The 25,673-nt window shown below is 43.0% G+C and overlaps 1 protein-coding gene across 2 annotated transcripts in view; it reads right to left on the reverse strand.

Moving 5' to 3' along the window:
* Positions 1 to 237: 237 nt before the first annotated feature.
* The window catches only part of FAM124A (family with sequence similarity 124 member A), a 66,890-nt gene continuing 41,454 nt past the window's right edge, over positions 238 to 25,673 (reverse strand). For both annotated transcript variants that reach the window (XM_036457344.2, XM_036457346.2), the window contains one exon: positions 238 to 1,398. In XM_036457344.2, the coding sequence (XP_036313237.1) occupies positions 592 to 1,398 (807 nt within the window). In that variant the 3' untranslated portion in view covers positions 238 to 591. The remainder of the gene's footprint in view (positions 1,399 to 25,673) is intronic.

Raw genomic sequence — 25,673 nt, forward strand, 5'->3', positions numbered from 1 at the left:
GCTCTGGCTGACTAGGTTTTCTTTTCATTTCAAGTACAGGCAGTCCTCGGGATACGTTGGACTCAACGTACATCCTTTCATGGTTACACCATCTCTCATTTACTTATTTAAAAAAAGTTCCATCATTTCAACATATGTACATATGTGCTTTATTTATTTATTATTTATTTACCACAAGTAAAGGTCAGAAATTGTTATCTTTCTTTTAATTTTTTTTTACTGTGTCACTTCATTACTGCTGTGTGTGTGCTCCATGTGAGTGATGTAGATCCTTACGTAGGTGGGTTCTGACTTACGGCGAAAATCTCGTTACCTTGCCATAGGAATGGATCTCCGACATAACTCGAGGACCTACTATAATTGTATGGAGCATTTAATGTGTGTAAATGCACTAAACCATATCTCAAATGGAACTGAGTAATTCAAAAAATATATTTTACGACTTAAGTTATTGGCATAAAAATGCGAGTACTTTCCCACCTAGTCCCTAGAATGGGAGGCATGGTGAACGGGGGCGGGGACAGATAACTAGGTTCCAGACAGACCTGGGAAGCTGAGCGTGTGTGTCTGAGAAAACAGAGCGGAGGGAGTTCAGATATAGAATTCCTCTGGGTCACTGTCCCCGGGCCCAGCCAGCGCCGGGGATGGAGAGGCGTGCCTGCCAGTGTGCTGGGCGTAGGGAGCATCACCAGGGAGCGTGGAGGATGGCTCTGGGAGGGCGGTGGCACCAGAAGCTGGGGGAGCAGCAACCGCTGTTGCCAAGGAGCCGGAAGGCCCTTCCGTGAAGGGAGGGAGGGAAGCCCAGGAGGTCTCCCTGGTCACCGCACTCCCAGTGGGCAGTAGTCCTTCTCGGGAACCTTTGTGCTTGGAGCGGTGGCTGCCACATCTTTCGGAGGGGAGGGGTGCCTCCAAGGCGCTAAAGAATCTACTGGGCGCAGAATACGCAGAGACCACAGACAGGTCCGAGGAGGACAGCCGCAGGCCTGTGTCCACATCTGTCTCCTGGGACCCCTCTAGGTCATCAATGGAGAGGAGGTGGCTGTGTCTCCGCTCCGATGGCTGGTGCCCCGGGGCACCTGTGTTTGAAAAGCCGAGGGGTACAGCCGAGGAGGCTGGGCCGGGGTCTTCTGTGGGCAAACAAAACAAGGACTTGCTTCTTGGGAAAGACCAGGGAAGGCTGGGAGGGCTGCTGGCTCGTGTGGCAAATTCCTGCTGGTGCCCAGCTAGCAGGATCGCCTGGCTGGGCCCCAGGCGTGGGCTGTCCAGTCGGGGCTGCTGGCCGCTGCCAGGAGTACGGCTCGGTGCGGTGCGGCTCGGGGAAGACGTGGAGTGCGGTTTCTGCTCCGAGGAGTGGTGAGCTCTGCTGGGTTTAGGAAGCTTCCTGTGCACCCTTTGTGCCTGCAGGGGGGAGAGGGCATACCCCTAGTCACCTGGGAAGTGGATTCATTGTTAAATACATCCTGAAACACACTTCCTCAGAACTGGAAACTTCTAGCGATGTCGTAGCAATCCATTTCATTCTCCAAACTCTAAAGCAAAGACAGAGGTAGCAGGGCTTGGGGTGGAACCAATCAGGACCTAGGAGGAGACACAGCCCCTTGTCACAAGTACACATGAAGGGGCTCAACAGATTAGCTACAAAACGAGGGCCAGCTGAGAGGAGGTAAGAATTACCATTAAATGCACCAAGGATGGTTGAAGGTTCCTTCCCTCTGACCACAGCACTGCTTGGCAGTGTGACTGCTGAGAGGGTGGAAGCATCCAGGATGGGATAAGCACAGACAATCTCAGATCAGATGGACAGGGGATGTGACTCCAGTTCCCCTGTGATCACAGGACACATCCTAGGGCTGGCCATGGCAGGGTGGTAAACCTTCAGTGAGTAAGGGGCTATCAGGAGATTAGCATTTATCTACCTGCTATTAGGGATCCCTGTATATTTTGCCTTTCAGACTGCTCAGGGAAGGGAGCTGTGAATACTGACTAATCCCTGGGACGCCCCGGAGGGCGTAGACAAGCAGTTGCGCCTTAAGGCCTCAGCCCTGTCCTCCTGTTCTCCGCGCTCCCTGCAGCTCAGCAGGAACGTTCTGTTGCACAAATGTGGGGACCTCCATTCCACCTGTCTGCTTCTCCCAGATTCTTCTCTGGCCTGGCTCAAAGCCCAAGCTACAGGGCAACCTTACAATGCAAAGGTTCAATTTAATAGTAGATTTAGGGATAGTGGATCTGGTTCTATTTAGTATAGGATCTGATTTATGAATCCCTGCTATAAGAAAAGGGTTCTGACTGCAGTTTACTAAAAGGGATGTTTCCTGGCACCCAGCAGGCTAACATACTAGCCCCTCACTAGACATCAAACAACCCTGCCTCCCTGTTCAGCAGGATCCTGGTTTTCCACAGCCACTTGGGAAATTTAGTTCAATGTAATCCACTTTGGATGAAAAGGGGCCACAAACTAAACCTGACAAGCTCAGGGGAGGCCTCCGTGGCAGCCTTACGAACTCAGAGGCCTAAAATAACCACAAAGGATGGTCTGAAATTAAACTTAAAAAAACAACAACACACACACAAAAACAAACAAACAAAAAAACTAAAGGCAGTTTACAGTGGGTAGTCATGTTCTAGGTCAATCTTTACCCTAACTGAGCCTGTTGTCTTTTTGCATCTACAATAACACATCTTTGGAATGTAAACATAATTTCCCTTTTCCTGAACCTCTCAAAGCAGGCACTGCTCTGTGGAGACACAAATCCCCTCATTGTTACTGAGTTAATTGCTGACTGTTAACTGTCCTGCACCTACTTAAGTAAAAGGGGTGGGTGTCCATCATTTTACTTTTACCTGGTAATCCAATCCCAGAGGTTTCCCACTTTGCTTTCTCCCACCTCCCTAATCTATCACCAATGGATTTCATGTAACCCACTTAACACCTCCTTTGATTGTAATTTTGTAGAAAGTGCAAAAACTGCCATTCTTTGGAGCATTATTTAAATCCGTTGAGTCTGCTTCCTGGCATTTGTTGACAGTTAGGCTAGAATAAACTCACAAAAATTCTTCACAGTTATGAATCTTTCTTGGTATAGTTGGCAGGATTCCAAAGAAGCTCACCCAAGACCAATTTGCAGACCCAGAGCCCGTGCTTGGATCCAGAAAGGGCTGGTTGAGCCCTGCCGGCTCCCAGCTGCATCGGGTGAACTTGGGTGAGGTATCTCTTGGATCCAGGACCTCCGGTGCTTTTGGTAGAGGGTCTGACTTCATTTGAGCTGCTCTTAGAAATTCCTAGAGGGGGCACTAAAGGATAGGAGTTGAAACCTGTGACAGGTTTTGATTGGGCTTTTCAATTGGAATTTCTTTCTGAGAGTCTGAGCAAAAACCCTTTGCTTTATAAATGAGAGCTGAACTCATTCAGCTCTGAAGTAAAAGGGCACATCCTCCCTCCAGCCCAAATCTCAGGTGTTCTTAGGTTACTAAGAACCTTTGTGGAGGTGTCAGAGGTCATTCTGCAGGAGCCCCACTGGGAATTTCCAACTCAACTGTAATTAAACTAACAGGCTCATCCAGGGGAGTACCCATAACATCCAGGTTGACAGCTCCCAATGCCCTTCCAATTGTTTTGGACAGCTGGGAGAGAAACTGAGGCATGTAAGAGGATTGAATATAACTGGAGGGATGAAAGCCTTGTGGAACTCAACCCAATAAGCAGAACAGTTTGACCCACTACATAACATCCCTAGAAAACTTGCTCAGAATTTGCAGATATCCAAAAAAAGATTAAAAATAAAATGGAAAATTGTACCTCTAAGATCGAAAGGCCAAGAATCCCAGCCCCTCGTTAATACTCCCACAGAATACATGTACGGTTTGTATGAAATTTCAACTTGCAAGTACCTATAGAAATGGAAAATTTAACTAAACATGCTATCAGGGGGGAAATAAGGGCACATGAAATGGGCAAAGTAGGGAACTTTTGACACCTACAAATTGATTATTCTGTATGCTCAATTTGAAAAAGCTGGCTCTAAAATTAAATTGAATGAATGAGGAGCTTATCTTGATGAGAAATTAGATATTTCCAGGAGAGGAACAGATAAAATATCTTCCCTACTGCTGGGATCATATTTAATCTTTAATTTAAAAAATATATATTTTTATTGATTTCAGAGAGGAAGGGAGAGGGAAGGATAAATAGAAACATCAATGATGAGAGAGAATGATTGATTGGCTGCTTCCTGCACGCCCTCCACGGGAGACCAAGCACAAACCAGGCATGTGCCGTGACCAAAACTGAATCATGATCTCCTGGTTCATAAGTCGACACTCAACCACTGAGCCACACCAGCTGGGCCAAATTCAGTCTTAATTATGTCTCTTTTATATGACCATTCCTTTCATTTATTTATAAGATCTTTATTTGCCTAATTCCATATATCTCTTAATCCTATAAACAGACCGATTGACTCATTCTTTCAATAAACATTAACTGCACGTCTTGTATGCAGAACTTTTCAACTGGTGTGTTTAAGCTTTAAATGGGTTATTAGAGGTGTGCTAAGATATTAATCTTTTACACTAGCAGCCTCTTAACCACATAAATATTATCATTATCATTTCGATGTGCTCTTTGATGTGAAAAGGGTCCAGAGGGCCAGGCACAGATAATTTTGAATAAGACATGGTCTTAGCCCCAACAATGGACAGTACAATGCTGAAGTGCAGTAAAGTGAGCCATGATGACAAAGTGAGTAGCAGTAGATGAGGCATGCTGGGGCACAAAGAGGGAAGTGGTTGATTTTAAAGAGGAGTGAGGCAGCATGGGAAAAGGTAGAAAAAGTCCTGATTTTAAAGCGGAGTGAGGCAGCATGGGGAAAGGTAGAAAAAGTCCTGCTTGGATAAAACCGCGGACCTGGAGGAGGTGTTTGCCACTGGAGGGCAGTGGGGACAGCATGAAGGGCAGTCAGGCACAGAAGCAGCCTGAGCAGAGGCTGCAGGCATGAACCAGGAGGAAGGCCTGGGAAGTGAGAGGAGTCATGTCACGGGGGGCCCTGAATCCCATGCAAATAGAAGCACCTGCAATTTAAAACCTGGGAAGGTTTGAAAGTAAGACGGTGGCATGGCCAGAGCTGTGGCTGTGGATTGCAGGAGAAAGAATGAAGTGGGCTAAACAAAAGAGGAAAACATGGCATGCGGCTCTTAGAGAAGGATGTTCCAGAGGGACAGCGTTTGGTAGTTAGATGTCTTATTTCCCCCAGGGGCCTGGGTCCTCCAAAGGCGTTTTCTGACTTGTTAGGTATGTGAGCCTATGACTTCAGAGTCTTATTCGAGGAGCATGCCTGAGGTGAGCAGCCGTGCAGTGTCCATCTGCCTGAAAAAGGAACCTCTGTGGGTATCGCCTCACGGGAAGCAAAAAGCCAAAGAACTGCAAGGAACTGCTCAGGGACATCTGAGCTTTCCCACGGCCAGGGCAGAGAAATCGGGAACAACTGGCTGAGGATGAGTAGTTGGTGGTTCTGTAGATTTTTATCACTGTGCTTGGTTAACAGAAAGCTGCCTCTGCTCTGTCTTATTTTGACCACATCAGGAGTCCAAATAAACCCTAAATTCTTCTGCTATGGAGAGCGAAGGCACCTGGTGTTTTTTCCACATAGAGGTGCCCGTGTGCACTGTGGAGGTAGCTGCTGGGCAGGAGGGATTCCAGCTGGCACGGAGAGGCTGGTGGTAACGGCAAGAGTGTGGGGCAGGGAGCTGGAGGAGGGTGGCTGCAGAGATTCCACACCCCCATCCCAATCTGGGCCCAGGACTGGCGTGGGATCATGTGGGAGGCATCGGGCAGTATTCTCCAGCTTTTCCCTGAGGAAGAAAGACAACTTGCACATGCAAAGGACCGGGTTTCTTTCTGTGTCCTACCCTGGCGGTGGCTGCTTGTCTGACTTGACAGGAACACAACTAGATGCTGAGGAGGAATCATGGTGGATGTTCCAGGAAACTCTTCCCTAGGGGACCTTTCCAGAGTGAAACAGCGCCCCGTGCCCTCCTCCCTGGAAGGCTGTTGAGGATTCCTGGTGGCTATTTGGCTCAAATTTATAAACAGAGTCTCTTAGTTATTGCTAAGCAGGGGACTGCATGTTCTCGGCACCTCAGGGGAAAACTGCACTGCGCTGCCTGTCTTCTGGCATTGAGTTCCTGACATTTGAGCGGACCCTTACAGAGAATCAGTCACTGAACTGAAAACCTGCCCCAGCCAGTTGGGACTGCACACACAGCTATATCCTCATTTGAATCTTCACTGGCCAATTAGGGCATTGCTTTTTGGGGAGCACTTTTGTGAGGATTTGGAGTCCTTGTTTGCATGGGAGTAGACCAATCAGGGCCTGGGCAGGCACTCTTCTCCATACAAGCCAGCTTCCCCTCTGTCTTGGTGGAGCATAGGCTCAGTGTCCATTAAAGGTGCATTTCCCCGGCTGCACCACCACCTGGGCTGTAACACTGCGGCTGGAACTGTCTCCCTGGACCTGAGTGGAGCTGTAACACCAGGCCACTTTGCCCAGGATGCCCTCCACAGCTGTGCTACATCACAATGGACCTGTATCACCACTGAGCTGTCTCATAGCCATGCTGTTCCAAAGCTAAATGTATCACAGTTGAACTACTCTAAACCTGACCTGTTCTACAGCCGTGAATAAAGTCTGTCTCCCCCTTTCCCACACCCCAAATTGGGGACTCACTGGTGTGGGGTTGATGGCTGACAGCGGTGTGCTTAGATTTCTTTCTATTTCTCTTTGTGTGTATGCTATAGGTGTTTGCTTTGTGAGACCATGAGGCTTTCAAAAACTTATTATTTTTTTTTTTTGCTAATCCTTACCTGAGGATATTTTTCCATTGATTTTTAGCTCCCATACTAACTTTATAAGCGATTAATCACCTTTGCGATATTGTTACCCTGAATTTTGCTATACATTTACGTTTACCAGTGAGATTTATACTTTCATGTATAAGCTCGGCATTTCCCCCTGACTATTTTCAGTATAATTTATGAAACACTATGTCACTGACTGTAAAATACAGGGGTAGACTGAACTGTTGTTTATATTAACCCAGGATCATCAGAAGTTGATTAAATATCACCAATTTAAGAATTTCAAAAATCAAATATTCCTTGCCATAGTTCAATGAGTAAATCTTAGAAATAGCTGACAAATAATTAGCAACAATTTAAGCAAGAATACCAATTTTAAAATTAGAATGAAAAAGAACGAGGAAAGCCTATCTGAACAGTGGAACATGTAATAGAAACCTCAATATCTTTATTTAGGGAGTCTCAGAAGGAGAAAAGAAAGAAACAGAAAGAGCCAGAAATCTAACTTAAAGAAATAATGGCTGAAAACTTCCCAAATTTGGGGAGAGGTATGGCCTTCCAAGTATAGGAAGCTCAAAACTCCCCAAAGAACTTTAACCCAAAGAGATCTTCACTAAGACACAATGTAATCACTCTCAAAAATTAAGAACAAAAAGAGAATCTTGAGAGCAGCAAGACAGAAAGAATCATCACATACAAGTAAATCCCGGTAAGGCTTTCAGCAGATTGCTCAGTAGAAACCTTGCAGGCAGGCAGGAGACTGGGGTGATATAGTCAAAGTGGTCAAAGAAAAAAAAAAAAAAGAAACTCATCCAAAAATATTTTACCCAGCAAAGTGTCATTCAGAATTAAAGGAGAGATATTTACTCAAACAAAAGCTGAGGAAATTTATCATCACTAGTTCTGCCCTGTAAGAAATGCTAAAGGGAATTCTTTATGCTGAAACAAAAAAGTTGCTAATTAGTAACATGAAAATCTATTGAAATATAAAATACACTGGTAAAGGTAAACATATAGTCAAATTTAAAATACTTTAATACTCCAATGGTGGTGTGTAAATCACTAAAATCTGGCACATTGGCCAAGAAAGAAGAATGTGGTTAAATAATTAGCTATAATATTATGTTAATGAACATAATATAAAAAGATGTAATTTTGGATATCTACATAAATTGCAGGGCCAGGCAAGTAAACAGGTAGAACTTTCTTATGCATTTTGTTATAACTATAAGATGTATTATAAAAAGCCTGTTAGTAAGCACAGAGCAAAAACCCAGAGAAGATTCACAAATGATAAAGAGAAAAAAAATTAAACCACTATTAAAAAAAAACATTAACTACAAAGAAAAATAGCAAAAAGAAGAACTAAAGAATTACAAAACAATCAGAAATCAGTTAACAAAATGGTGATAATAAGTCCTCAGCTATTAAAAATTACTTTAAATGTAAATGTGTTAACTTATTGAATTAAGACATAGATTGGCTGAATGGATAAAACATGACCCATCTACTAGTACATGTTGCCTACAAGAGGTTAACTTAATCATTAGGAACACTCACAGGCTGAATGTGAATGGATGGTAAAAGATATTTACAGCAAATGAAAGCAAAGAGAGCTTGGGTAGTTGTAATTACACTAGAAGCCAGATGCAGGAAGACTTGTGCAAGAATGGGCCTTCCTTTCCCTGGCTGCCTGCACCACCTTTCTGCTCCAGCCCCGGAGACACCTTTTCCCAATCTGGGCCTGCCTTCCCACTCTGCCCAGAGGCCCTGAGAGCTGGGGCAGTGTAAAATGCCTGCATCATCACTGTGGTGATGATGCTAGCATTGCTGCTCGATGCCTGCATATGCAAATCAACCCACCATCTTTGTTGGGTTAATTTGCATACTCACTCCTGATTGGCTGGTGGGTCTCATAAAGGAACTGTCGATTTCCACTTTCTCTTTTATTAGTGTAGAAAATGATGTTAAATAAAAAATGTTAAGTAAAAACTATAATAGACATCTGACAAAAATGATGTTAAGTAAAAAATTATAATACAAGACAAAGAGGATCATCTATATACATAAAAGCCTAAGCAACTGGAATGACTGGTCTCTATGATGCACAATGACCACTAGGGGGAAGATGCTCAATGCAGGAGCTGCCCCCTGGTGGTCAGAAAGCTCCCATAGCCAACCTCCTGTGGCCGGCCAATCTCCCTGGTCCCTCCTCCCGTCAGTTAGGCCCCAGCTAGCAGCCAGCAGCTGGCAGGAAGGAAGACCCCAGCTGGCAGCTGGCAGCCAGAAAAGGAAGGAAAGCCCTGGTTGGCAGCTGGAAGGCCCCCATTGGCCCTGATCACTGGCCAGGCCTAGGGACCCCACCTGTGCATGAATTTTGTGCACAGGACTACTAGTCTTATCTAATAAAAGAATAATATGCAGATTGATCATCATTCCAACACACAAGATGGCTACCCCCATGTGGTCAAAGATCCTGCCCCCATTGGACACAAGATGGCTGCCACAAGATGGCCAGTAGGGAGGGCAGTTGGGAGAGACCAGGTCTTCAAGGGAGAGGGCAGTTGGGGGTGATCAACCTTGCAGGGGAGGGCAGTTAGGGGTGACCAGGCCGGCAGAGGAGGGAAGCTGGGGAAAACAGGCTGTCAGGGGAGCAGTTAGACATCAATCAGGCTGGCATGGGAGTGGTTAGGGGGTGATCAGGCTGGCAGGCACAAGCAGTTAGGGGCAATCAGGAAGGCAGACAGGCAAGCAGTTGGGAGTCAGCAGTCCTGGATTGTGAGAGGGATGTTTGACTGCCCATTTAAATGGGCAATGGGACATCCCTTGAGGGGTCCCAGATTGGAGAGGGTGCAGGCTGGGCTGATGGACAGGTCCCCTCCTCCCCCATGCATGAATTTAATGCACTGGGCCTCCAGTGATATAATAATAAAGGGGACAATTCATCAGGAGAATATAGCTGTAAACATATAGTTACCCAGCATTGGAGAATCTAAAATATTAAACAATTATTAACAGATCTGAAGAAAATAGGCAGTAAAGAAATAATAGTAGGGCACTTCAATATGCTACTTTCAATGATGTATAGATCATTCAGAAAGAAAATCAATGAGGAAAAATGACAATGACAATGACACTTTACCATAGCAGCAGAGAATACATTATTCTCAAATCCACACAATACATACTCCAGGACAGATCACATAACACGTCTTAGCAAACTTAAGACTGAAATCATAACAAGTATTTTTTAAATTAACATGAGGAAAGCTGGAAAATTCACAAATATTTGAAGATTAAATAATATACTCAGGAAAAATTAATGGGTCAAAGTAGAAATCAAAAGGGACATAAAAATATCTTGTAAGAAATGAAAATAGAAGCACAATTTATAAAAATCTATGAGATATAGTAAAAGCAGTTCTAAGAGAAAAGTTTATAATGATAAACATCTCAAATAAACAATCTCAATTTATACCTTAATGAACCAGAAAGAAAAGTAAGTGCAAATTTAACAGAAGAAAGACAACAACAAAGATCAGAGCAGAAATAAGTGAAGTAGTGACCAGAAAAACAAACAAAAATCAATAAAACTAAAAGCTGGTTCTTTGAAAAGATAAACTGAGCAAAAACTCAAATAAACTCAAATAAATAAAATCAGAAATGAAAGATTACAACTGATAGCAAAGAAATACAAAGAAATATGAGAGACCATTATAACAATTTATGCCAATAAAGTGGAAAACAGAAGAAATGGAAAATGTTTAGAAACATAACCTACCAAGACCAAATCATGAAGAAAAAAAAAAAAAAATCAAAACAGACCAATAATGAAGTAAGGATATTTAAATCATTCATCAACTCTCTTTTGCCCCAAAATCCCAGGATCAGATCATTTTATTGTTAAATTTTAGTAAACATTAAAGAATTAACTCCAATCCTTTTCAAACTCTTCCCAAAAACTGAAGAGGGAATACTCCCAAGCACATTTTATGAGGCCAGTACTGCCCTGATACAAAACCATTTAAAGACAACACCAGAAAGGAAAATTATAGACCAATATCACTGATGAATATAGATGCCAGAATTCTCAAAAAAAAATATGGCAAACCAAATTCAACAGCATATTAAAAGGATGATTCATCATGATCAGTATGATTTATCCCTGTAGTGCAAGAATGGATCAGCATACATAAATCAACAAATGTAATACATCCCCATTAACAGAATGAAAGAAAAAAAAAAATCACATGGTCATCTCAATATATTTAGAAAAAAAGCATTTGAAAAAATATATTTTTCAAGGTAAATCACTCAAAAAAGTTGGCATATAAGTAAGTTACTTCAGCATAATAAAGGCCATATATGACAAGCCCACAGCTAACATGACAATGAATGGTGAAAAGTTAGAATCTTTCCCTCTAGAATCAGGAACAAGACAGAATTCCTGTCCCTCTCATAATTTCTATTTAGTGTAGAAATTATGCCTGGAAATACCAGCCAAAAAAATTAAGCAGGAAAAAGAAATTAAAGACATCCATAGGAGTAAGGAAGAAGTAAAATTATGTAGAGTTTGCCAAAGCTATGCTGTTATATATAGAAAATCCCATCTCAAATGCACATTAAGCATTCTCCAATATAGATTATATATTAGGCCACAAAACAAGATAAATTAAGAAGATTAAAATCATATCAAGAGGGGGATCCAAGATGGCTGCTCGGGTAGACACCTAACCGCAGCAGCACACAATTTCAATGGAATACAACCAAAATGTAGAGTGGACATCGCCCAGAGCTACATGTAGTTGACTGACTAAAAATTCTACAACAAGAAGGAAAGAGAAACCCAGAAGGAAAATCAGAGGAGCTGAAAAAAAGCCTAAGGTACGGAGACATGCTGCGCGCGCGCGGAGAGGTCGCAGCAGGAGAGGAGGAGAGGGCTGGGTGCTGCCTGGTGTTCCCTAGCAGGAAGGAAATAAAACCCCCAGCCTGGGCTAAACCCCCGAACCAGCAGCGCTGACCCACAATTATGAGCCAGACCCTGGGGACCCAGGCTCCGGCGGGGGAGACGGGGCTGTGAGGCGGAATCCCAAGCGAGCAGCGAAAAGCAGGGCCCCCGGAGTCGCGCGCACTTTGCGTGCAGAGGACTGAATGTTGACTCTGATCCTAGATTCCCCTAGTGGGAAGGAGAAAAAAAAAAAAAGCTCCAGACTGGAGGAATGCGACAGGGAGCAGGAGCCCCTGCCAGACACCAGCCAGCTGGGCGCCGGCAGGGAGCCGGGCGACGGGGCCCCCAGGGCGGGGGGGTGCCCCTGAGCCTTCGACCTCTCAGTGCGGGCAACGGAGCCAAGGCTGGGGGCTACTTCCTGGGTGGCGCTGACCCCCGGCAACAGGCTGGAGCAGCGTGTGAGCCCGCGGAGAACAAAGGGGTGCCACAGGCCAACCTGCTGAGCTCCCAGGACAAGGAGGAAGAAAACAAAGTTCTCAATGTGAAGAAATCAAGTGAGAGCAAAAGATAGTAAAATTACTTAAGAAAGAATACAAAGAAGATCTTGAAAAATCAAAGACTAAGTCAGAACTCAACTCACCAGCCAACATTGCAACATAAATGCGTTTAAAAAAAAAAAAGGACAGAATGTTGGAACAGTGGTGGCCAGGCCTAGAGTGCCCGGGCACAAAGCAATGGCAACCGGGCCCGGAGCAGCAACGGCCAGGCCCAGAGCAGCAGCAGCCAGAACCAGAGCAACAACAGCCAGCACTGGAGCAGCCAGACCTGGGGCAGGGGCAGCCAGGCCTGAGGCGGAGGCAGCCAAGCCCAGGGTGGCCAGTCCAGGAATACCCAGACCCGGAGTGGCCGGACCTGGAGAAGCCGGGCCCAGAGCAGCCGGGTTGGGAGCAGCCAGGTCCAGAACAGCAGTAGCCAAGCCCGGAGCATCCAGGCTGGGAGCGGCCAGACTTGGAGCGGCCGGGCCCGGGGCAGCTGGGCCCAGAGCAGCCGGGTCTGGTGCGGCCAGGCCCGGAGCACGGCTGCCAGGCTGGGAGCGGCCAGGCCCGGAGCAGCGGCTGCCAGGCTGGGAGCGGCCAGGCCTGGAGCAGCAGGGTCTGGTGCGGCCAGGCCCGAAGCAGCGGCTGCCAGGCTGGGAGCGGCCGGGCCCGGAGCAGCCAGGCCCAGAGCAGCCGGGTCGGGTGTGGCCAGGCCCAGAGCAGCAGCTGCCAGGCTGGGAGCGGCCAGGCTGGGAGCAGCCGGGTCTGGTGCGGCCAGGCCCGGAGCAGCAGCTGCTAGGTCCAGAGCAACTAGGTTGGGAGCGGTGGTGACCAGACCCGGAGCAGCTGGTTGTGGAACAAACCAGAGCAACAGAGGCCAGGCCTGGAGCAGCCAGGCCCGGAACAGCTCGCTTCTCGCCTGCCCCTGCCCCACGGCTGCCTCTCAGACATGGCTGGAAACTTTTGTGGGAACTTGAGGGTCTGCTGAATCAAGTGATGAAGACTTAGATCTGGATGTGTTGAGTTAGTATAGGGCTGGGGTGTTGATCTGTGAGTGCCTTGGGTGGGGCCTGGATGAGGCTGGTTGGCCTATTTGGAAATGTCTTTTGTGTGAAATGTATCATTGGGCATGTGGTGGTATTATTGATATGAGAAAATGCTAAGTAACTGATTTACTATCTGAAAAGGGATTTACTATCGGGGAAAGGGAGGGAGGAAGAGACTGAACATAAACTGCACGTATAAATGAGGACAATGGGGGATGGGGAGGGGGCAGAGGGTGGGGTGGGAACCTGGTGGAGGGGGAAAGAAATGAGGAACCTTTGTAACAATATGAACAATAAAGATTGATTTAAAAAAAAATCATATCAAGCATCTTTTCTGACAATCTTACCTAATAACAAACCAACATTAAAATTGACCGTACCTCCACTACGCCACCAGCCAATCAGGAGTGATATGCAATCTAACCCAACAAAGATGGCAGTTAATTTGCAAACACAGGTGCTGAGTGATGGGAAGACGGGGCCAGAGTGGAAAGGGCCTGGGCTGGAGTGGAAAGGCAGTGATGGCAGCCAGGAAAGGAAAGCCCATTCTAGCATAAATCTTCATGCATCAGGCTTCTAGTAATGTTATAACACTAAATATTAAATACAGGAGAAAAACTAAAAAAATTCAAACATGTGGAGAGTAAATAACATGCTACTGAAAAACTAATGGGTCAAAGACAAAACTTAAAAAATACTTTGAGACAAATGTAAATAGAACACACCAAAGCTTATGAGATGCAGCAAAAGCAGTTCTAAGAGGAAAGTTCATAGCAATAAACGCCTACCATTACAAAACTAGACCTCAGTAAACAAACTCAGTTTACATCTCAAGAACCTTGAAAAATAAGAACAAATTAATACCAAAATAACAGAAAAAAGGAAATAACAAGGATCAAAGCACAAATAAATAAATTACATAGGAAAGACTATAGAAAAGATCAATAAAACTAAAAACTGATCTTTTGAAGATAAACACAATTAACAAACCTTTAGCTAAACTCACCAAGAAAAAAGAGAACTTGAAGAAGAAACATTAATATGGATACCACAGAAATAATAAGGATCATAAGAGACAACTATAAAGCAATCATAGGCCAAGAAATTGAACAACCTAGGAAATGGATAAATTCTGGGGGAAAAAAAACACACAAAAAAAACAAAAACAAACAAAAAACCATATGATCTACTAATAGAACCATGAAGAAACAGAAAATCTGAATAGACCAATTAGTAGTAAGGAGATTGAAACAGTAATCAAAAACCTACTAATAAACAAAAGTCTAGGATCAGATGTTTTCACTGGTGACTTCTACCAAACACTTAAGGAAGAATTAATACCAATCCTTCTTAAACTCTACTAAAAGTAGAAGAGAAGGGAATCCTTCCGAATTCATTTTATGAGGCCACCATTACCTTGATATATAAAACCAAAGACAAAGGCACTTGATAAAAAAAAATTATAGGCCAATTATCCATGATAAACATAGATGAAAAATTCCTCAACTGCTAGAAAACTGAATCCAACATTACACTAAAAGAACCATATGTCCTGATCAAGTAAAATGTATTCCCAGGATGTATGGATGGTTCCACATTTGCAAATCAACAAGAAGAGTATAAAGGGGATGTACCACAACATAATAAAGGACATAAATGACAAGCCCACAGCTAACATCCATCCTCAATAGTGAAATACTGAAATCTTTTCCTCTAAGATCAGGAACAAGAGAGGGATGCCCACTTTACCCATGTTTATTCAGCATAGTATGAGAAATCCCAGCCAGGGCAGGTCAGCAACACAAAGAAAGAAAAGGCATCCAAATGGGAAAGAAAGAAGTAAAAACATCACTATTTGCAGATGACATGATATTATAAAATAAACAAATCTGGATTATCAAAACTCCAAGGTAGTGCTATTGCCAGGCTGAGCTAGCTTCCCATATCAAAAAAGGAACCGTACTTAATATGAGGCAATGCCAGTGGACTTGGCCAAGGTTACATTACCGCCAGTCATCATGGTCCTCTCCTGGCTGCCCTCAACTGCAGCCCCACACCCTCTTCAGGGCCAGTGAATACATGTATTTGCCAGGACAGATGCTGGCAGAGTCCTGGCAAATACGTGCCAAGAGGAGCAGAAATGAGAGAACTTACTGTATTATGTAGGCCAGTAATTTGCAATCCTGGCTGCACATAAGAATCACCTGGAAGCTTTAAAAGAGAGCCCCCACTCCATGGCAATTGAAACAATTTCCAGGTGGGTCCCCGGCAACAGCTGAAAAGCTCCCCAGGTGATTTTAACGGGTAGACAGAACAGGAACAGCTGTTTTAGGCCAACTTCCTGATTTCCTCGTATGCCTAGTTTTTATTTCTCTTGTGCCTGGGTGTGCACCTATTTTTTTGGCTACTAAAAGTGACATTCCGAAGTATATCTTTTCATGACTATATACTCTTCAAAACGTGAAAAACCTTCTTTCTTACTCTCTGTGATGTAAAATCTCTTGCAAGTCTAGCTCCAAGAATCTGTGATTTAGAAAAAAACTGTGAAAACTGAGACAGAAAACTGTGCATTGTAAAATCTGCACTGAGAAAAGGGAGAGGCAGAGCTAGCACATAGGAATATTCTTTTCCCTTTCTCTGACACCCCACTGTGTTAATTAGATTAGCATTCACTCCCCGCCCCTTGCTTTATACAATTATTTTGGCCAAAATACACTGAAGTTCTCTTTCAATTGACCTTTGTCTGGAAAATGGAAATTTTGAAGAATGAGTTTCTATTGCCATGTTCCTCTCTCAATAATTTTTTACTTTGTTCTTATCTGAAAATCTGTTTTAATAACAAAACCTGCTTTTTATTTGAATTCTCATTTCTAACCATTGTTTTGGCTCACATAAGTTTCCTCTGACAGTATTATCTGCTAACAACATTTAAACAGAGAACTATTGAGTATATTTTGTAATGCTTATGCCAGAAACAAGGCTGCCTACCTCAGAAGAGATCAACTAACTGGCCTGCAGAACAAAGGCCCAGGCTGAACAAGCTCTCCATCCAGCCCTCCTTACAACACACGGACGTCATCGTCATTGTAGATTCTGAACAGCAAAGACAGATCTAATCTTCTCCATAAATCTTCCTCACTGGGGAGAAATGCTGGCTGTGGAGATTTGTCATAACAGTGCCTCTACTTAGCAAATGGAATTTAGAACAGCACCTCACAGTTTGGGTTAGTAAGAAACCTTCCAGGAATACGTCAAGAACTCACTATGGCTACTCATTATGTCCTCAGGTGCCCTCCTGGCCAGGATTCTGTGTGGGCTTTCTTGGGTGGTTGAAAAGACAGTAAAAATATTAAATTAAAAAAAAAAATCCTGTCTTTGAAGTGCTTACTATTCAAAAGACAGATGCAGAAAAAGGAGGACCTAAAGATAGGACAACTTGATAGATGCACAATAAATACGTCATTTAAAGAAGCATTTTTCACTGAATTGGATGCAATATATATGTTGTAAAGAATGAGTCACTACAGGTTTGCATTTTCAGATGTGGAAACAACCTGACAAGTAGCCAGTTGGTCATTTGCCTGAAGAATTACTAACCACTTTAACCGGCTCCAGTCTTGGGAGGAGAAGGAATATGGGTCTGGGGTCACTGCTTCAGGTAGGGCTCAGCCTGGAGGTGCAGAAGACCACTGAGGGGATGGGACAGACCCCATTTCCATGGATCTGGGAGAGCCCTGAGTAAAGAGGACTTATCTTGGAATACCATGGGTGAGAGCCCTCAGAACTGTCTCCCTGGTCTTGAGCTCACCCAGTTCAATAGTTGACTTCTGAGCTCACCTAGTTCAATACCCTCCACTGTCTTGAGGACCAGACCTGACTTATACGTGGAGGAGTTTTGGCTGGAATTAAATAAACCTTCCATTAGTTACTTAGTTAAAATCTGAGTACCAATGTAGGTATTGTTCTGCTTTTGTGTACAGAAAAATATCCAAAAGCTACTTTGAAAAATTAATACCAGTTACATAAAGTTACAAATTTCTAGCCCACTTTTTCTAAAGTTACTGATTTAAGTTCAACTTTCAAATCTTATTACTCCACTAAGTAATCTAGCAATTAAGACATTTAAAAAGGGCTCACTGCTTAATTAGCTAATTTCCTTTAACATCTTAAACTGCATTTATGCACTTAATCATTGATTTTCTTTAAGTCATTCAGTAGTGTGATAAACAAAACCTTTAAACACGTAAGTAACTCTTGTAAATCTGATTAGTTAAGATATAAACATGGCAAATATTGAATCCTCTTAAATGTTTCGATGTTACAAATCTACTAAAACTTACCCTTATATTCCTCAACTTAAAACTGCAATAAATTCTGAATTACATTTTAAAGTGGAAGCTCAGGTTGACCAATGTCTTTAAAACACAACAGATTCTTAAAATATCAAACATGAACAAATTATTTCTAAACTTAACACGATATGTTTAATACATATTACAACATGCATTAAAGTTTTTACTTTATTATTTCTATATATAATTCTAATATTTTTTCTGGGATTAAAGCAAAAACATCCACTAAGGAGATACTTATGTCATTTCAAACAATTTGGGGTTGTTTTCTAGTTGACTGAGGTTACATATGGACAGCTATTTTGGTCAGGAGGTATCCCAACCAGGAGGGACAAGTAGGGCCCTCTTATGTAGTTGCTATAACAAGTCATCCCCAAACTTAAAGGAAATGTTCACATGGTCTGTCTTCCTGGATTAAGTCAAATCATTATCTTACTCCTCTCCACTAACAGACTTCTGAAACCTTCTTTCAAATTGTGGCTAACTTTCTCACTGCTTCATTAGCTCTTCATGTTTTTGTTTAGCACATGTTACCTCACTGGATTCTGCATCTTCCAAGGCTTTGTTGCCTCTGCAGTCTTCTGATAACCAGGTGTTTCTTAGGTTCATGGAAGAGAGGAGCCAGCTGAGCCTGGAAGGCCCAGCTACTTGAAAAGTCCCATGTGAATCTGGTGGTAAAGGAGTGGCCACAAAGCAGCTGGGCAACTGAAGAGAGGTAGGTTCAGGAAAGAGAGGTGATGAACTGCTCATGACTATCAAGATCATTAGACCCAAAGGCACCTTGGAAAGCAATCCCATGTGCTGGCTTCCAGGGCCCCACAATAGGGCATCCTTTGTGGCCACAGGTGGGTCCACAGGCCTCCAGGTCTCCGTCTCCCGAGGTCCCAGTTGGGTGTGTTCATGACACGTGATTGGTTCCCACCACAGTATATTATTACTATACATAATTGTCCTATTGTATTATTAATTACTGTTGTTAATCTTATTGTGTCTAATTTATAAATTAAACATGCTCAAGGTTATGTATGTACAGAAAAAACATATTAAAGTACCCAGTACTATTTACAGTTTAAAGGGTCCACTGTGGGTCTTGGAACATCATTCCACAGACAAGGAGGGGCTGCTGTGTGATTCTCATGCAGATGGTTCAGAAAAACAACAACCTTATACATACGTTGTATAATATATATTATGCAAAAGCAGAGGAATGCACTTAAAAATAGGATAATTTCTTTCATATGAGGTTTATTTACATGTTTCTAGATGGTTTTGGTCTGTGTGTCTTAGCACATGCTTAACTAAAGTAAACAAAAACCCTTAAGTTTTGAAGATTTAATAAAAAATATTTTGAGAATCAGATTTAGCCTCATATTCTAAGACTTTAAAAGAGGTTGAACCAATTTTAACATCCTCCTCATAGAACTGCCTAATATACTATATAATATTTTTACACCTACTATTTATTATACGACTCTTCCTGCTAGAATATAAATTTCATGAGGGCAGGGATTTCTGTTTGAGTTGCTTGCTGCTGGCTGTATTATGAGCACTCTATAAACTGCCTGAATGAAAATTTAGGCATGATATAAATTCCCCATTCCCTAAAGATTATAGGTGTGTGTTGATATCAACAACTGCCAGGAGGACTAATTACGGTAGCTCATGCTGTTGCAGGACTTTTCTTATTCCCAGTGCCGCTGTGAGGGCAGCAGCATATGATGGGCGCCCAAGTGCCTCTGAGAGCAGAGGCCAAGGAATGGGCAACACAGGGAGCAGGCCAACTCTTCCCACGTAGGTGGCCCTGTCTTTTAGCACGATAATACTCAAGTTTCTGCCCATACTGCTTCCATTCCTACTTGTAGACATTTTACTATGACCTTAAACTTACAGCCAACAGCATCACTACAAATCTTTACTCCACATGGCCCATAAGGGCCTGAACACCTTCTAAAGTTTAGTGGCTAAGTTTTGCCTTAAACAAAAAACTGCACATGCTTCCTTGGAGCATTACTGAGCCCCCAACTCAATGGGCTCTGGAGTCAGATGGGAGGACTCCTGGTCACTAATGCATGTTAAAATGCAGCTGTAGATAACCAATTTAGGAGTAGAGAGCATTGTTTTTGTTTTATATTTTACCTAGTGTATGACAGTTTTTATATCCTATATAATAAAAGCCTAATATGCTGTTTGTCAGCCAGTCAGCTGTTCAACCAATCAAAGAGTAATATGCTAATGATATGCTAAGGCTGCTTAACCACTCACTATGATGTGTACTGACTACCAAGGGGCAGATAGTCAACTGGTAAGTTAGCTTGCTGCTAGAGTCTGCCCAATCGGGACTGATTGAGATGGGCTGGACATGCCCTAGAGCCCTCCCACAGTCCCTCCCCGAGCCCTGATCGTGCACTGGTGGGGTCCCTCACACTGGCCCGAACCCTCTCACAATCTGGGACCCCTCAGGGGATGTTGGAGAGCCAGTTTCAGTCCAATCCCACAGACCAGGCTGAGGGCACTGGTGCACGAATTTGTATACCAGGCCTCTAGGAAAAATTCTAAATAAAAATCTGACAATATCTATGCAATGGACTCTACTGATAAAAGTACCTAAAACTACATATGGCTGGAAATATGTACACTTTTCTCCAATGTTTTATTATGAAACTTTTTAAATATAAAAAAGTTGAAAGAATAGTATAAGGATTAGCTTAGACACAATTATTTTGTCTTACTTCCTTTATCTACAAATATATAGATATATTTTATATAGTTATACCATTTTAAATAATTTCATTTATTTATATGTATACATATATGTATAATAGTACTTATATGTAATAGAATCTATATATAGTTTTTTGCTGAACCATTGAAAGCAATTTGTGACTTTTCTAACATTTTACTCCTTCATATTTCAACCTGCATTTCCTAAGAATAATTTAAGTAAATCCTATGTATGTGGCTGAGATAGGCACATGCTTACATGTACCAATCAAGCACCCTAAATTCTGGTTTCAGGCACAAAGGTGCTTTGTTGTGCTCTGGAGAGAGGCCTCTGAAGTTGGGATGCCCTTAGCAATCACCAAATTTAGCTAATAGCATTTGAACCTTTACTGGTTCATTTATTAGCTTTGTGGCCTGGGACAAGTGGTTTAGTAGCTGTAGTGATGATGTTGGCAGTGATGATAATGGTAATGATGATAAACAAGGGCAATAGCAAACAACACTTAATAACCTTACTATGTGCTAGGATTTATTATTCTAGATCCTGTCTCTTGGAATGATGTCACCGAGATGAGGACACAGGTCTTTCCTGATTTTGCTTCCCTCACAAGGAGAACGTCTAACAACTATAGTAATCCAGTTATTCACGATTTCGCTTTTCCTGGTTTCGGTTACCTGTGCTCAACTGTGGTCCAAAAATACTAAATTGAAAATTCCAAAAATAAATAATTCAATAAACAATTCCTAAGTTTTAACTGTGTTCCATTCTGAGTAGTATGATGAATTCCCATACCGTCCAGCTCCCTCCCTCCTGGATGTGAGTCATGCCTTCGTCCAGTACATCCACACTTAGCAGCCATCTCCATTGTCAGATCTACTGCCACTCTGCTCATCTCAGAGATAAGCTGGCGACTGTCGGGACAGAGTTTGTGCACAGACCTACCTGATTAGTTCCCCAAGTAAGAGTTCTGGTCAGCCTTGGGGCCTCTTATGTGTGCAAAACCTTCTCCCTTGCCCCCACAGCTGGGAAGCTAATCCATAGCTTTTCCCACTGTTGAATACAGTCTCCAGCCCTGCTAAGCAAGAAATCAAACTAGAGCTCCTGGGCATCCTGGTAGCCCACCATGCAGCACTGATTACAGCAGCGTTTGAATGGAGACCCTGATCAGTGGCTCTGTGTCTGCAGGACAAGGTGGTTGCCCCATCTGTCCAGGAGGGAGCTTAGTGTGCATGTTTGTCTGACTTGATAGTGAAATAAAGAGCTTTGCTGGCCCTGAGGCCTTGTTCTGCAGCTCTAACCATGCAGGGAAGGTAATTTATCGTTACACCCAAAGCTCAATATATCCTCCAGCCCAATCTGACCTGGAAACCTAATCAGAGCTCTGGGATCCCATTTGCAATAGTAGAACACAAGTGGAGAACCCAGCTAGCAGCCTTACTCACCTGTCAGGCCTGGGAATTTGAGCATAGTTCTGCCTAATTTGGTCCTCAAACAAGAGTCTTGCCAGCCTTGGTGCCTGTCTGGAGCCCACATGGGCAAAAACTAATTTGGGCCGGAACTGGTTTGGCTCAGTGGATAGAGCGTCGGCCTGTGGACTGAAAGGTTCCAGGTTCGATTCCGGTTAAGGGCATGTACCTTGATTGCGGGCACATTCCCAATAGGAGGTGTGCAAGAGGCAGCTGATTGATGATTCTCTCTCATCCATGTTTCTAGCTCTCTATCCCTCTCCCTTCCTCTCTGTAAAAAATCAATAAAATATATTTTAAAAAATCAATAAAACATATAAATAATTTTAAAAAAAAACTAATTTGGAAACTAATTTGCAGCCCCACCACTGATGAAGAGAATCTCCAGCCTGCCCATCCTGGAGACCTACGGGAGCACACAGGAAGCTGAGCAGTCCACCTTGCAGCTGCTGAAGCAGTGGCACTGAACAGAGATCACAGCATGGGGTTTCCCATCTGCAGAGCAAAACTGGTGGCCCATCTGGTCAGGAAATTCAGTGCACAGTCTCGCCTGATTCAGGTCCTCAAACAATGAGCCAGGCAGACCTTGGGACGCTCTGCTGAACCACTAGTGCAGGGGAGCTACCTCCTGCCTTGCCTACTGCCAAGAATAGTACCCAGGCACCAATGTCTGCTACACCTGACCAGAGACTAGACAACCTTGAAACAAATCCTACAGCCTCATTTGGACAGAGAACCAAGCCAACAGTCCTATCCAACTATTCTCAGCCACTGTCACCACTCCTAACCCCCAACCTCAGAATCCAAGAAGTGGCCCCACCCCAAAATAGACCTTGATTGCAAGCCCCATCTGCCCAAGAATATTATCAGGTGAAACATCCAGGACATCAAGCCAGTTGGACTGGTGAAAATTGTCTCTGCCAAAGTGAACCTGGGTAGGTGTGCTTTAGGTCTATGCCAAAGGAAGCCAGCTTCTCTTCAGGTCACCTTATCGCAGGAAGTTAAGGTGGTGACAGACAAACCTGGTTCCAATTTGTCCCCATGGGTTCCAATTTGTCCAAACCAGTGGAACCTAGACTTTTTTGGGGGGCACAGCTATATCTGAGTACAATGTGGGAGACAGAACCCCTTCACATAATGTTCCAGAGGGTCTGGGGCTCATTCTCTCAGCATGAAGCCAAAAGTCAGGTGAAAAGTTCCTTAGAGTAAAAGTAATGTTTAGCCTTCCATTTGGGAAGGTGGAAGGCTGGTGATGGGAAAGAGAAAACTAATCAAAGGTCTGAAGCCTATTTAGGAAAAATTTCCTTTGGTACATTTTTGGGGATAAATGGAGAAGAAAAAGTGAAAAAAATTTTAAGAAAACTGACATATACATCTTATATGACAAAAACACTGAAAGAAAATGTACCAAAATGCTGTTATGGTGGTAGTAGTAGAGCAATTAAAAAAAAAATTCTAATTGCCAAAATTTTTTTTGGTATTTTGGTTTTATTTCTTTCTAATAAAAATATATTAACATGGAAGGGAAACTCACTAGAAATTAAAATTGAGTTATTTTGCCTGATGTTTTAAGTTTAGCCAGTGGTCGGCAAACTCATTAGTCAACAGAGCCAAATATCAATAGTACAACAATTGAAATTTTTTTTGAGAGCCAAATTTTTTAAACCTCACCCAGGTCGTGGTATTTTTTGGAAGAGCCACATTCAAGGGGCCAAAGAGCTGCATGGGGCTCATGAGCCACAGTTTGCCGACCAGGGGTTTAGGCCAACCTGACAGAGCTGTTAGATCACAAAACAGGATTTGGTCTGGATCTGTGGGACCTAAGGTCCAAACTCCCATCTGCTGGCTTCCAAAAAGTTTCTGTTTTAGTCTCCTGGTTTCCCAGGCCTGGACGGAGGGGTCCCTCTGGGGCACTCCCACTGCACCCCATTCTCCTGTACCATGGCTTGCACATGTCATCACCCATGGAATGATCTAAACCAGCTTGGGCTTGGAGCACAGGGACTCTGCTGTCCATCTTGTCACCCTCCAGTCCCATGTCTGGCCGAGAGGAGATATTCAAAGTTTTTGCTCACTGTAATGGCTCCCAAAAGCGCTGGGCTGTCTAGTTCTGTTGCAGTTTATTCACAGGCACAGTTCGGCTGGTCTGCAGGAGACAGGCTCAGGTTGCTGGGAGCCACTTGCCCAATCAGACACAGCAGCACTTCCTTCCAGATCTACCGCCAACTTTTTAGACTAGGTACTTCTCCCCACCTTTAATGTAACATAGAGTAATTAATATGTTCACTTAAGGCGGGGTGGGGAACCTTTTTTTTTTTTTTTTTTTTGCCAAGAGCCATTTGGATATTCATATCATCATCCTCCGGCTATACAAAATTATCAACTTAAAAATTAGCCTGCTACATTTGATCAAAGATTTAATTAACTCACCCCTAATACCTCGGCAGGGCCAGACCAAATGATTTGGAGGGCCTTACATGGCCCCCAGGGCGGATGTATCCCACCCCTGAATTAAGGGAAGGGAGTCGCAGGAGTGTCTCTGCTTCTGTGTCTGTTGTTTCTTCATCTGGATTCTGCTCACACAAATGTTCAATTTGTGAAAACTCACTGAGCTGTATATTTAAGATATGTACACTTTCCAAATAAAATTTATATTCCCTTCAATAAAAAGTAAAGAAAAACATATAAAGAGAACCTATTATGTTTATAGTCAATGTTATTTTAGTTCTGGAGATGTGGATTCATAAACACAGACCTTAATTCCAGAAAACTACAGTTTAATATCACAAGGTATTAATGCAAATTTCTAAGATGCCTTTTTCAAAGGGATCTCAGACAACTTCTGATGACACCTCCTGCCTATTCCTCTGAACCAGCAATGCCAAGAAAGATGGAGATGTTACTTTCAGGAATATAAAAGCCTGCTTTCTATCTTATCATACCTCAATAAAAACATTTCCAAATTCTTATAAGAGAGTGAGTACTCCCAGAAAATAACCTGTCAGCTTTTCTCCTCTAGGGAAATTAAATGGGAGAAAGAGGTCTCTGAAATATGGAATGTTAAATCAGTGAGGCAGGATGAAGAAATAAAATATAATTTATATTTTAAGAAAGTATCCGAAACTAGTTTGGCTCAGTGGTAGAGCATCGGTTTGCGGACTGAAAGGTCCCAGGTTTGATTCCGGTCAGGGGCATGTATGTTGGTTGCGGGCACATCCCCGGTGGGGGGTGTGCAAGAGGCAGCTGGTCGATGTTTCTCTCTCATTGACATTTCTAGCTTTCTATCTCTCTCCCTTCCTCTCTGTAAAAAAATCAATAAAAATATATTTAAAAAAAGAAAGTAATTAAAAACTACCCAACAAAGATTTTTCTTCAATGTATAATTCTGCCCAATCAAACAAAAGCATTTAATTAAAATTATAGTTAAACATGGAATTTGGGAAATATATACATTAATGAAAATGTTGATAAAAATGAGCTCTCTCAACTTCACCCCTCCCTCATGATCTAAATATCTTAATTTTGCTTAAGACTGAACCATAAATTTTTACTTTAAAAAGTTACTTAAGAGATGAGCAGGTATGTATCTCATGCTAGAGCAGCAGGTTGCTTTCTATAGTGATGGAGTCACAGTAGGCTGTTCAAATGGCCATAATCAAAATTTATGAAGGGCTATTAGTCATTTCTGCCCACATTAATTTAACTCCTCAATATACTACTATTTTGAATAAAGGCCTGAATTTCTGAGGC

Source organism: Pipistrellus kuhlii, unplaced genomic scaffold (genome assembly GCF_014108245.1).
Source record: "Pipistrellus kuhlii isolate mPipKuh1 unplaced genomic scaffold, mPipKuh1.p scaffold_m20_p_3, whole genome shotgun sequence".
Taxonomy (NCBI): domain Eukaryota; kingdom Metazoa; phylum Chordata; class Mammalia; order Chiroptera; family Vespertilionidae; genus Pipistrellus; species Pipistrellus kuhlii.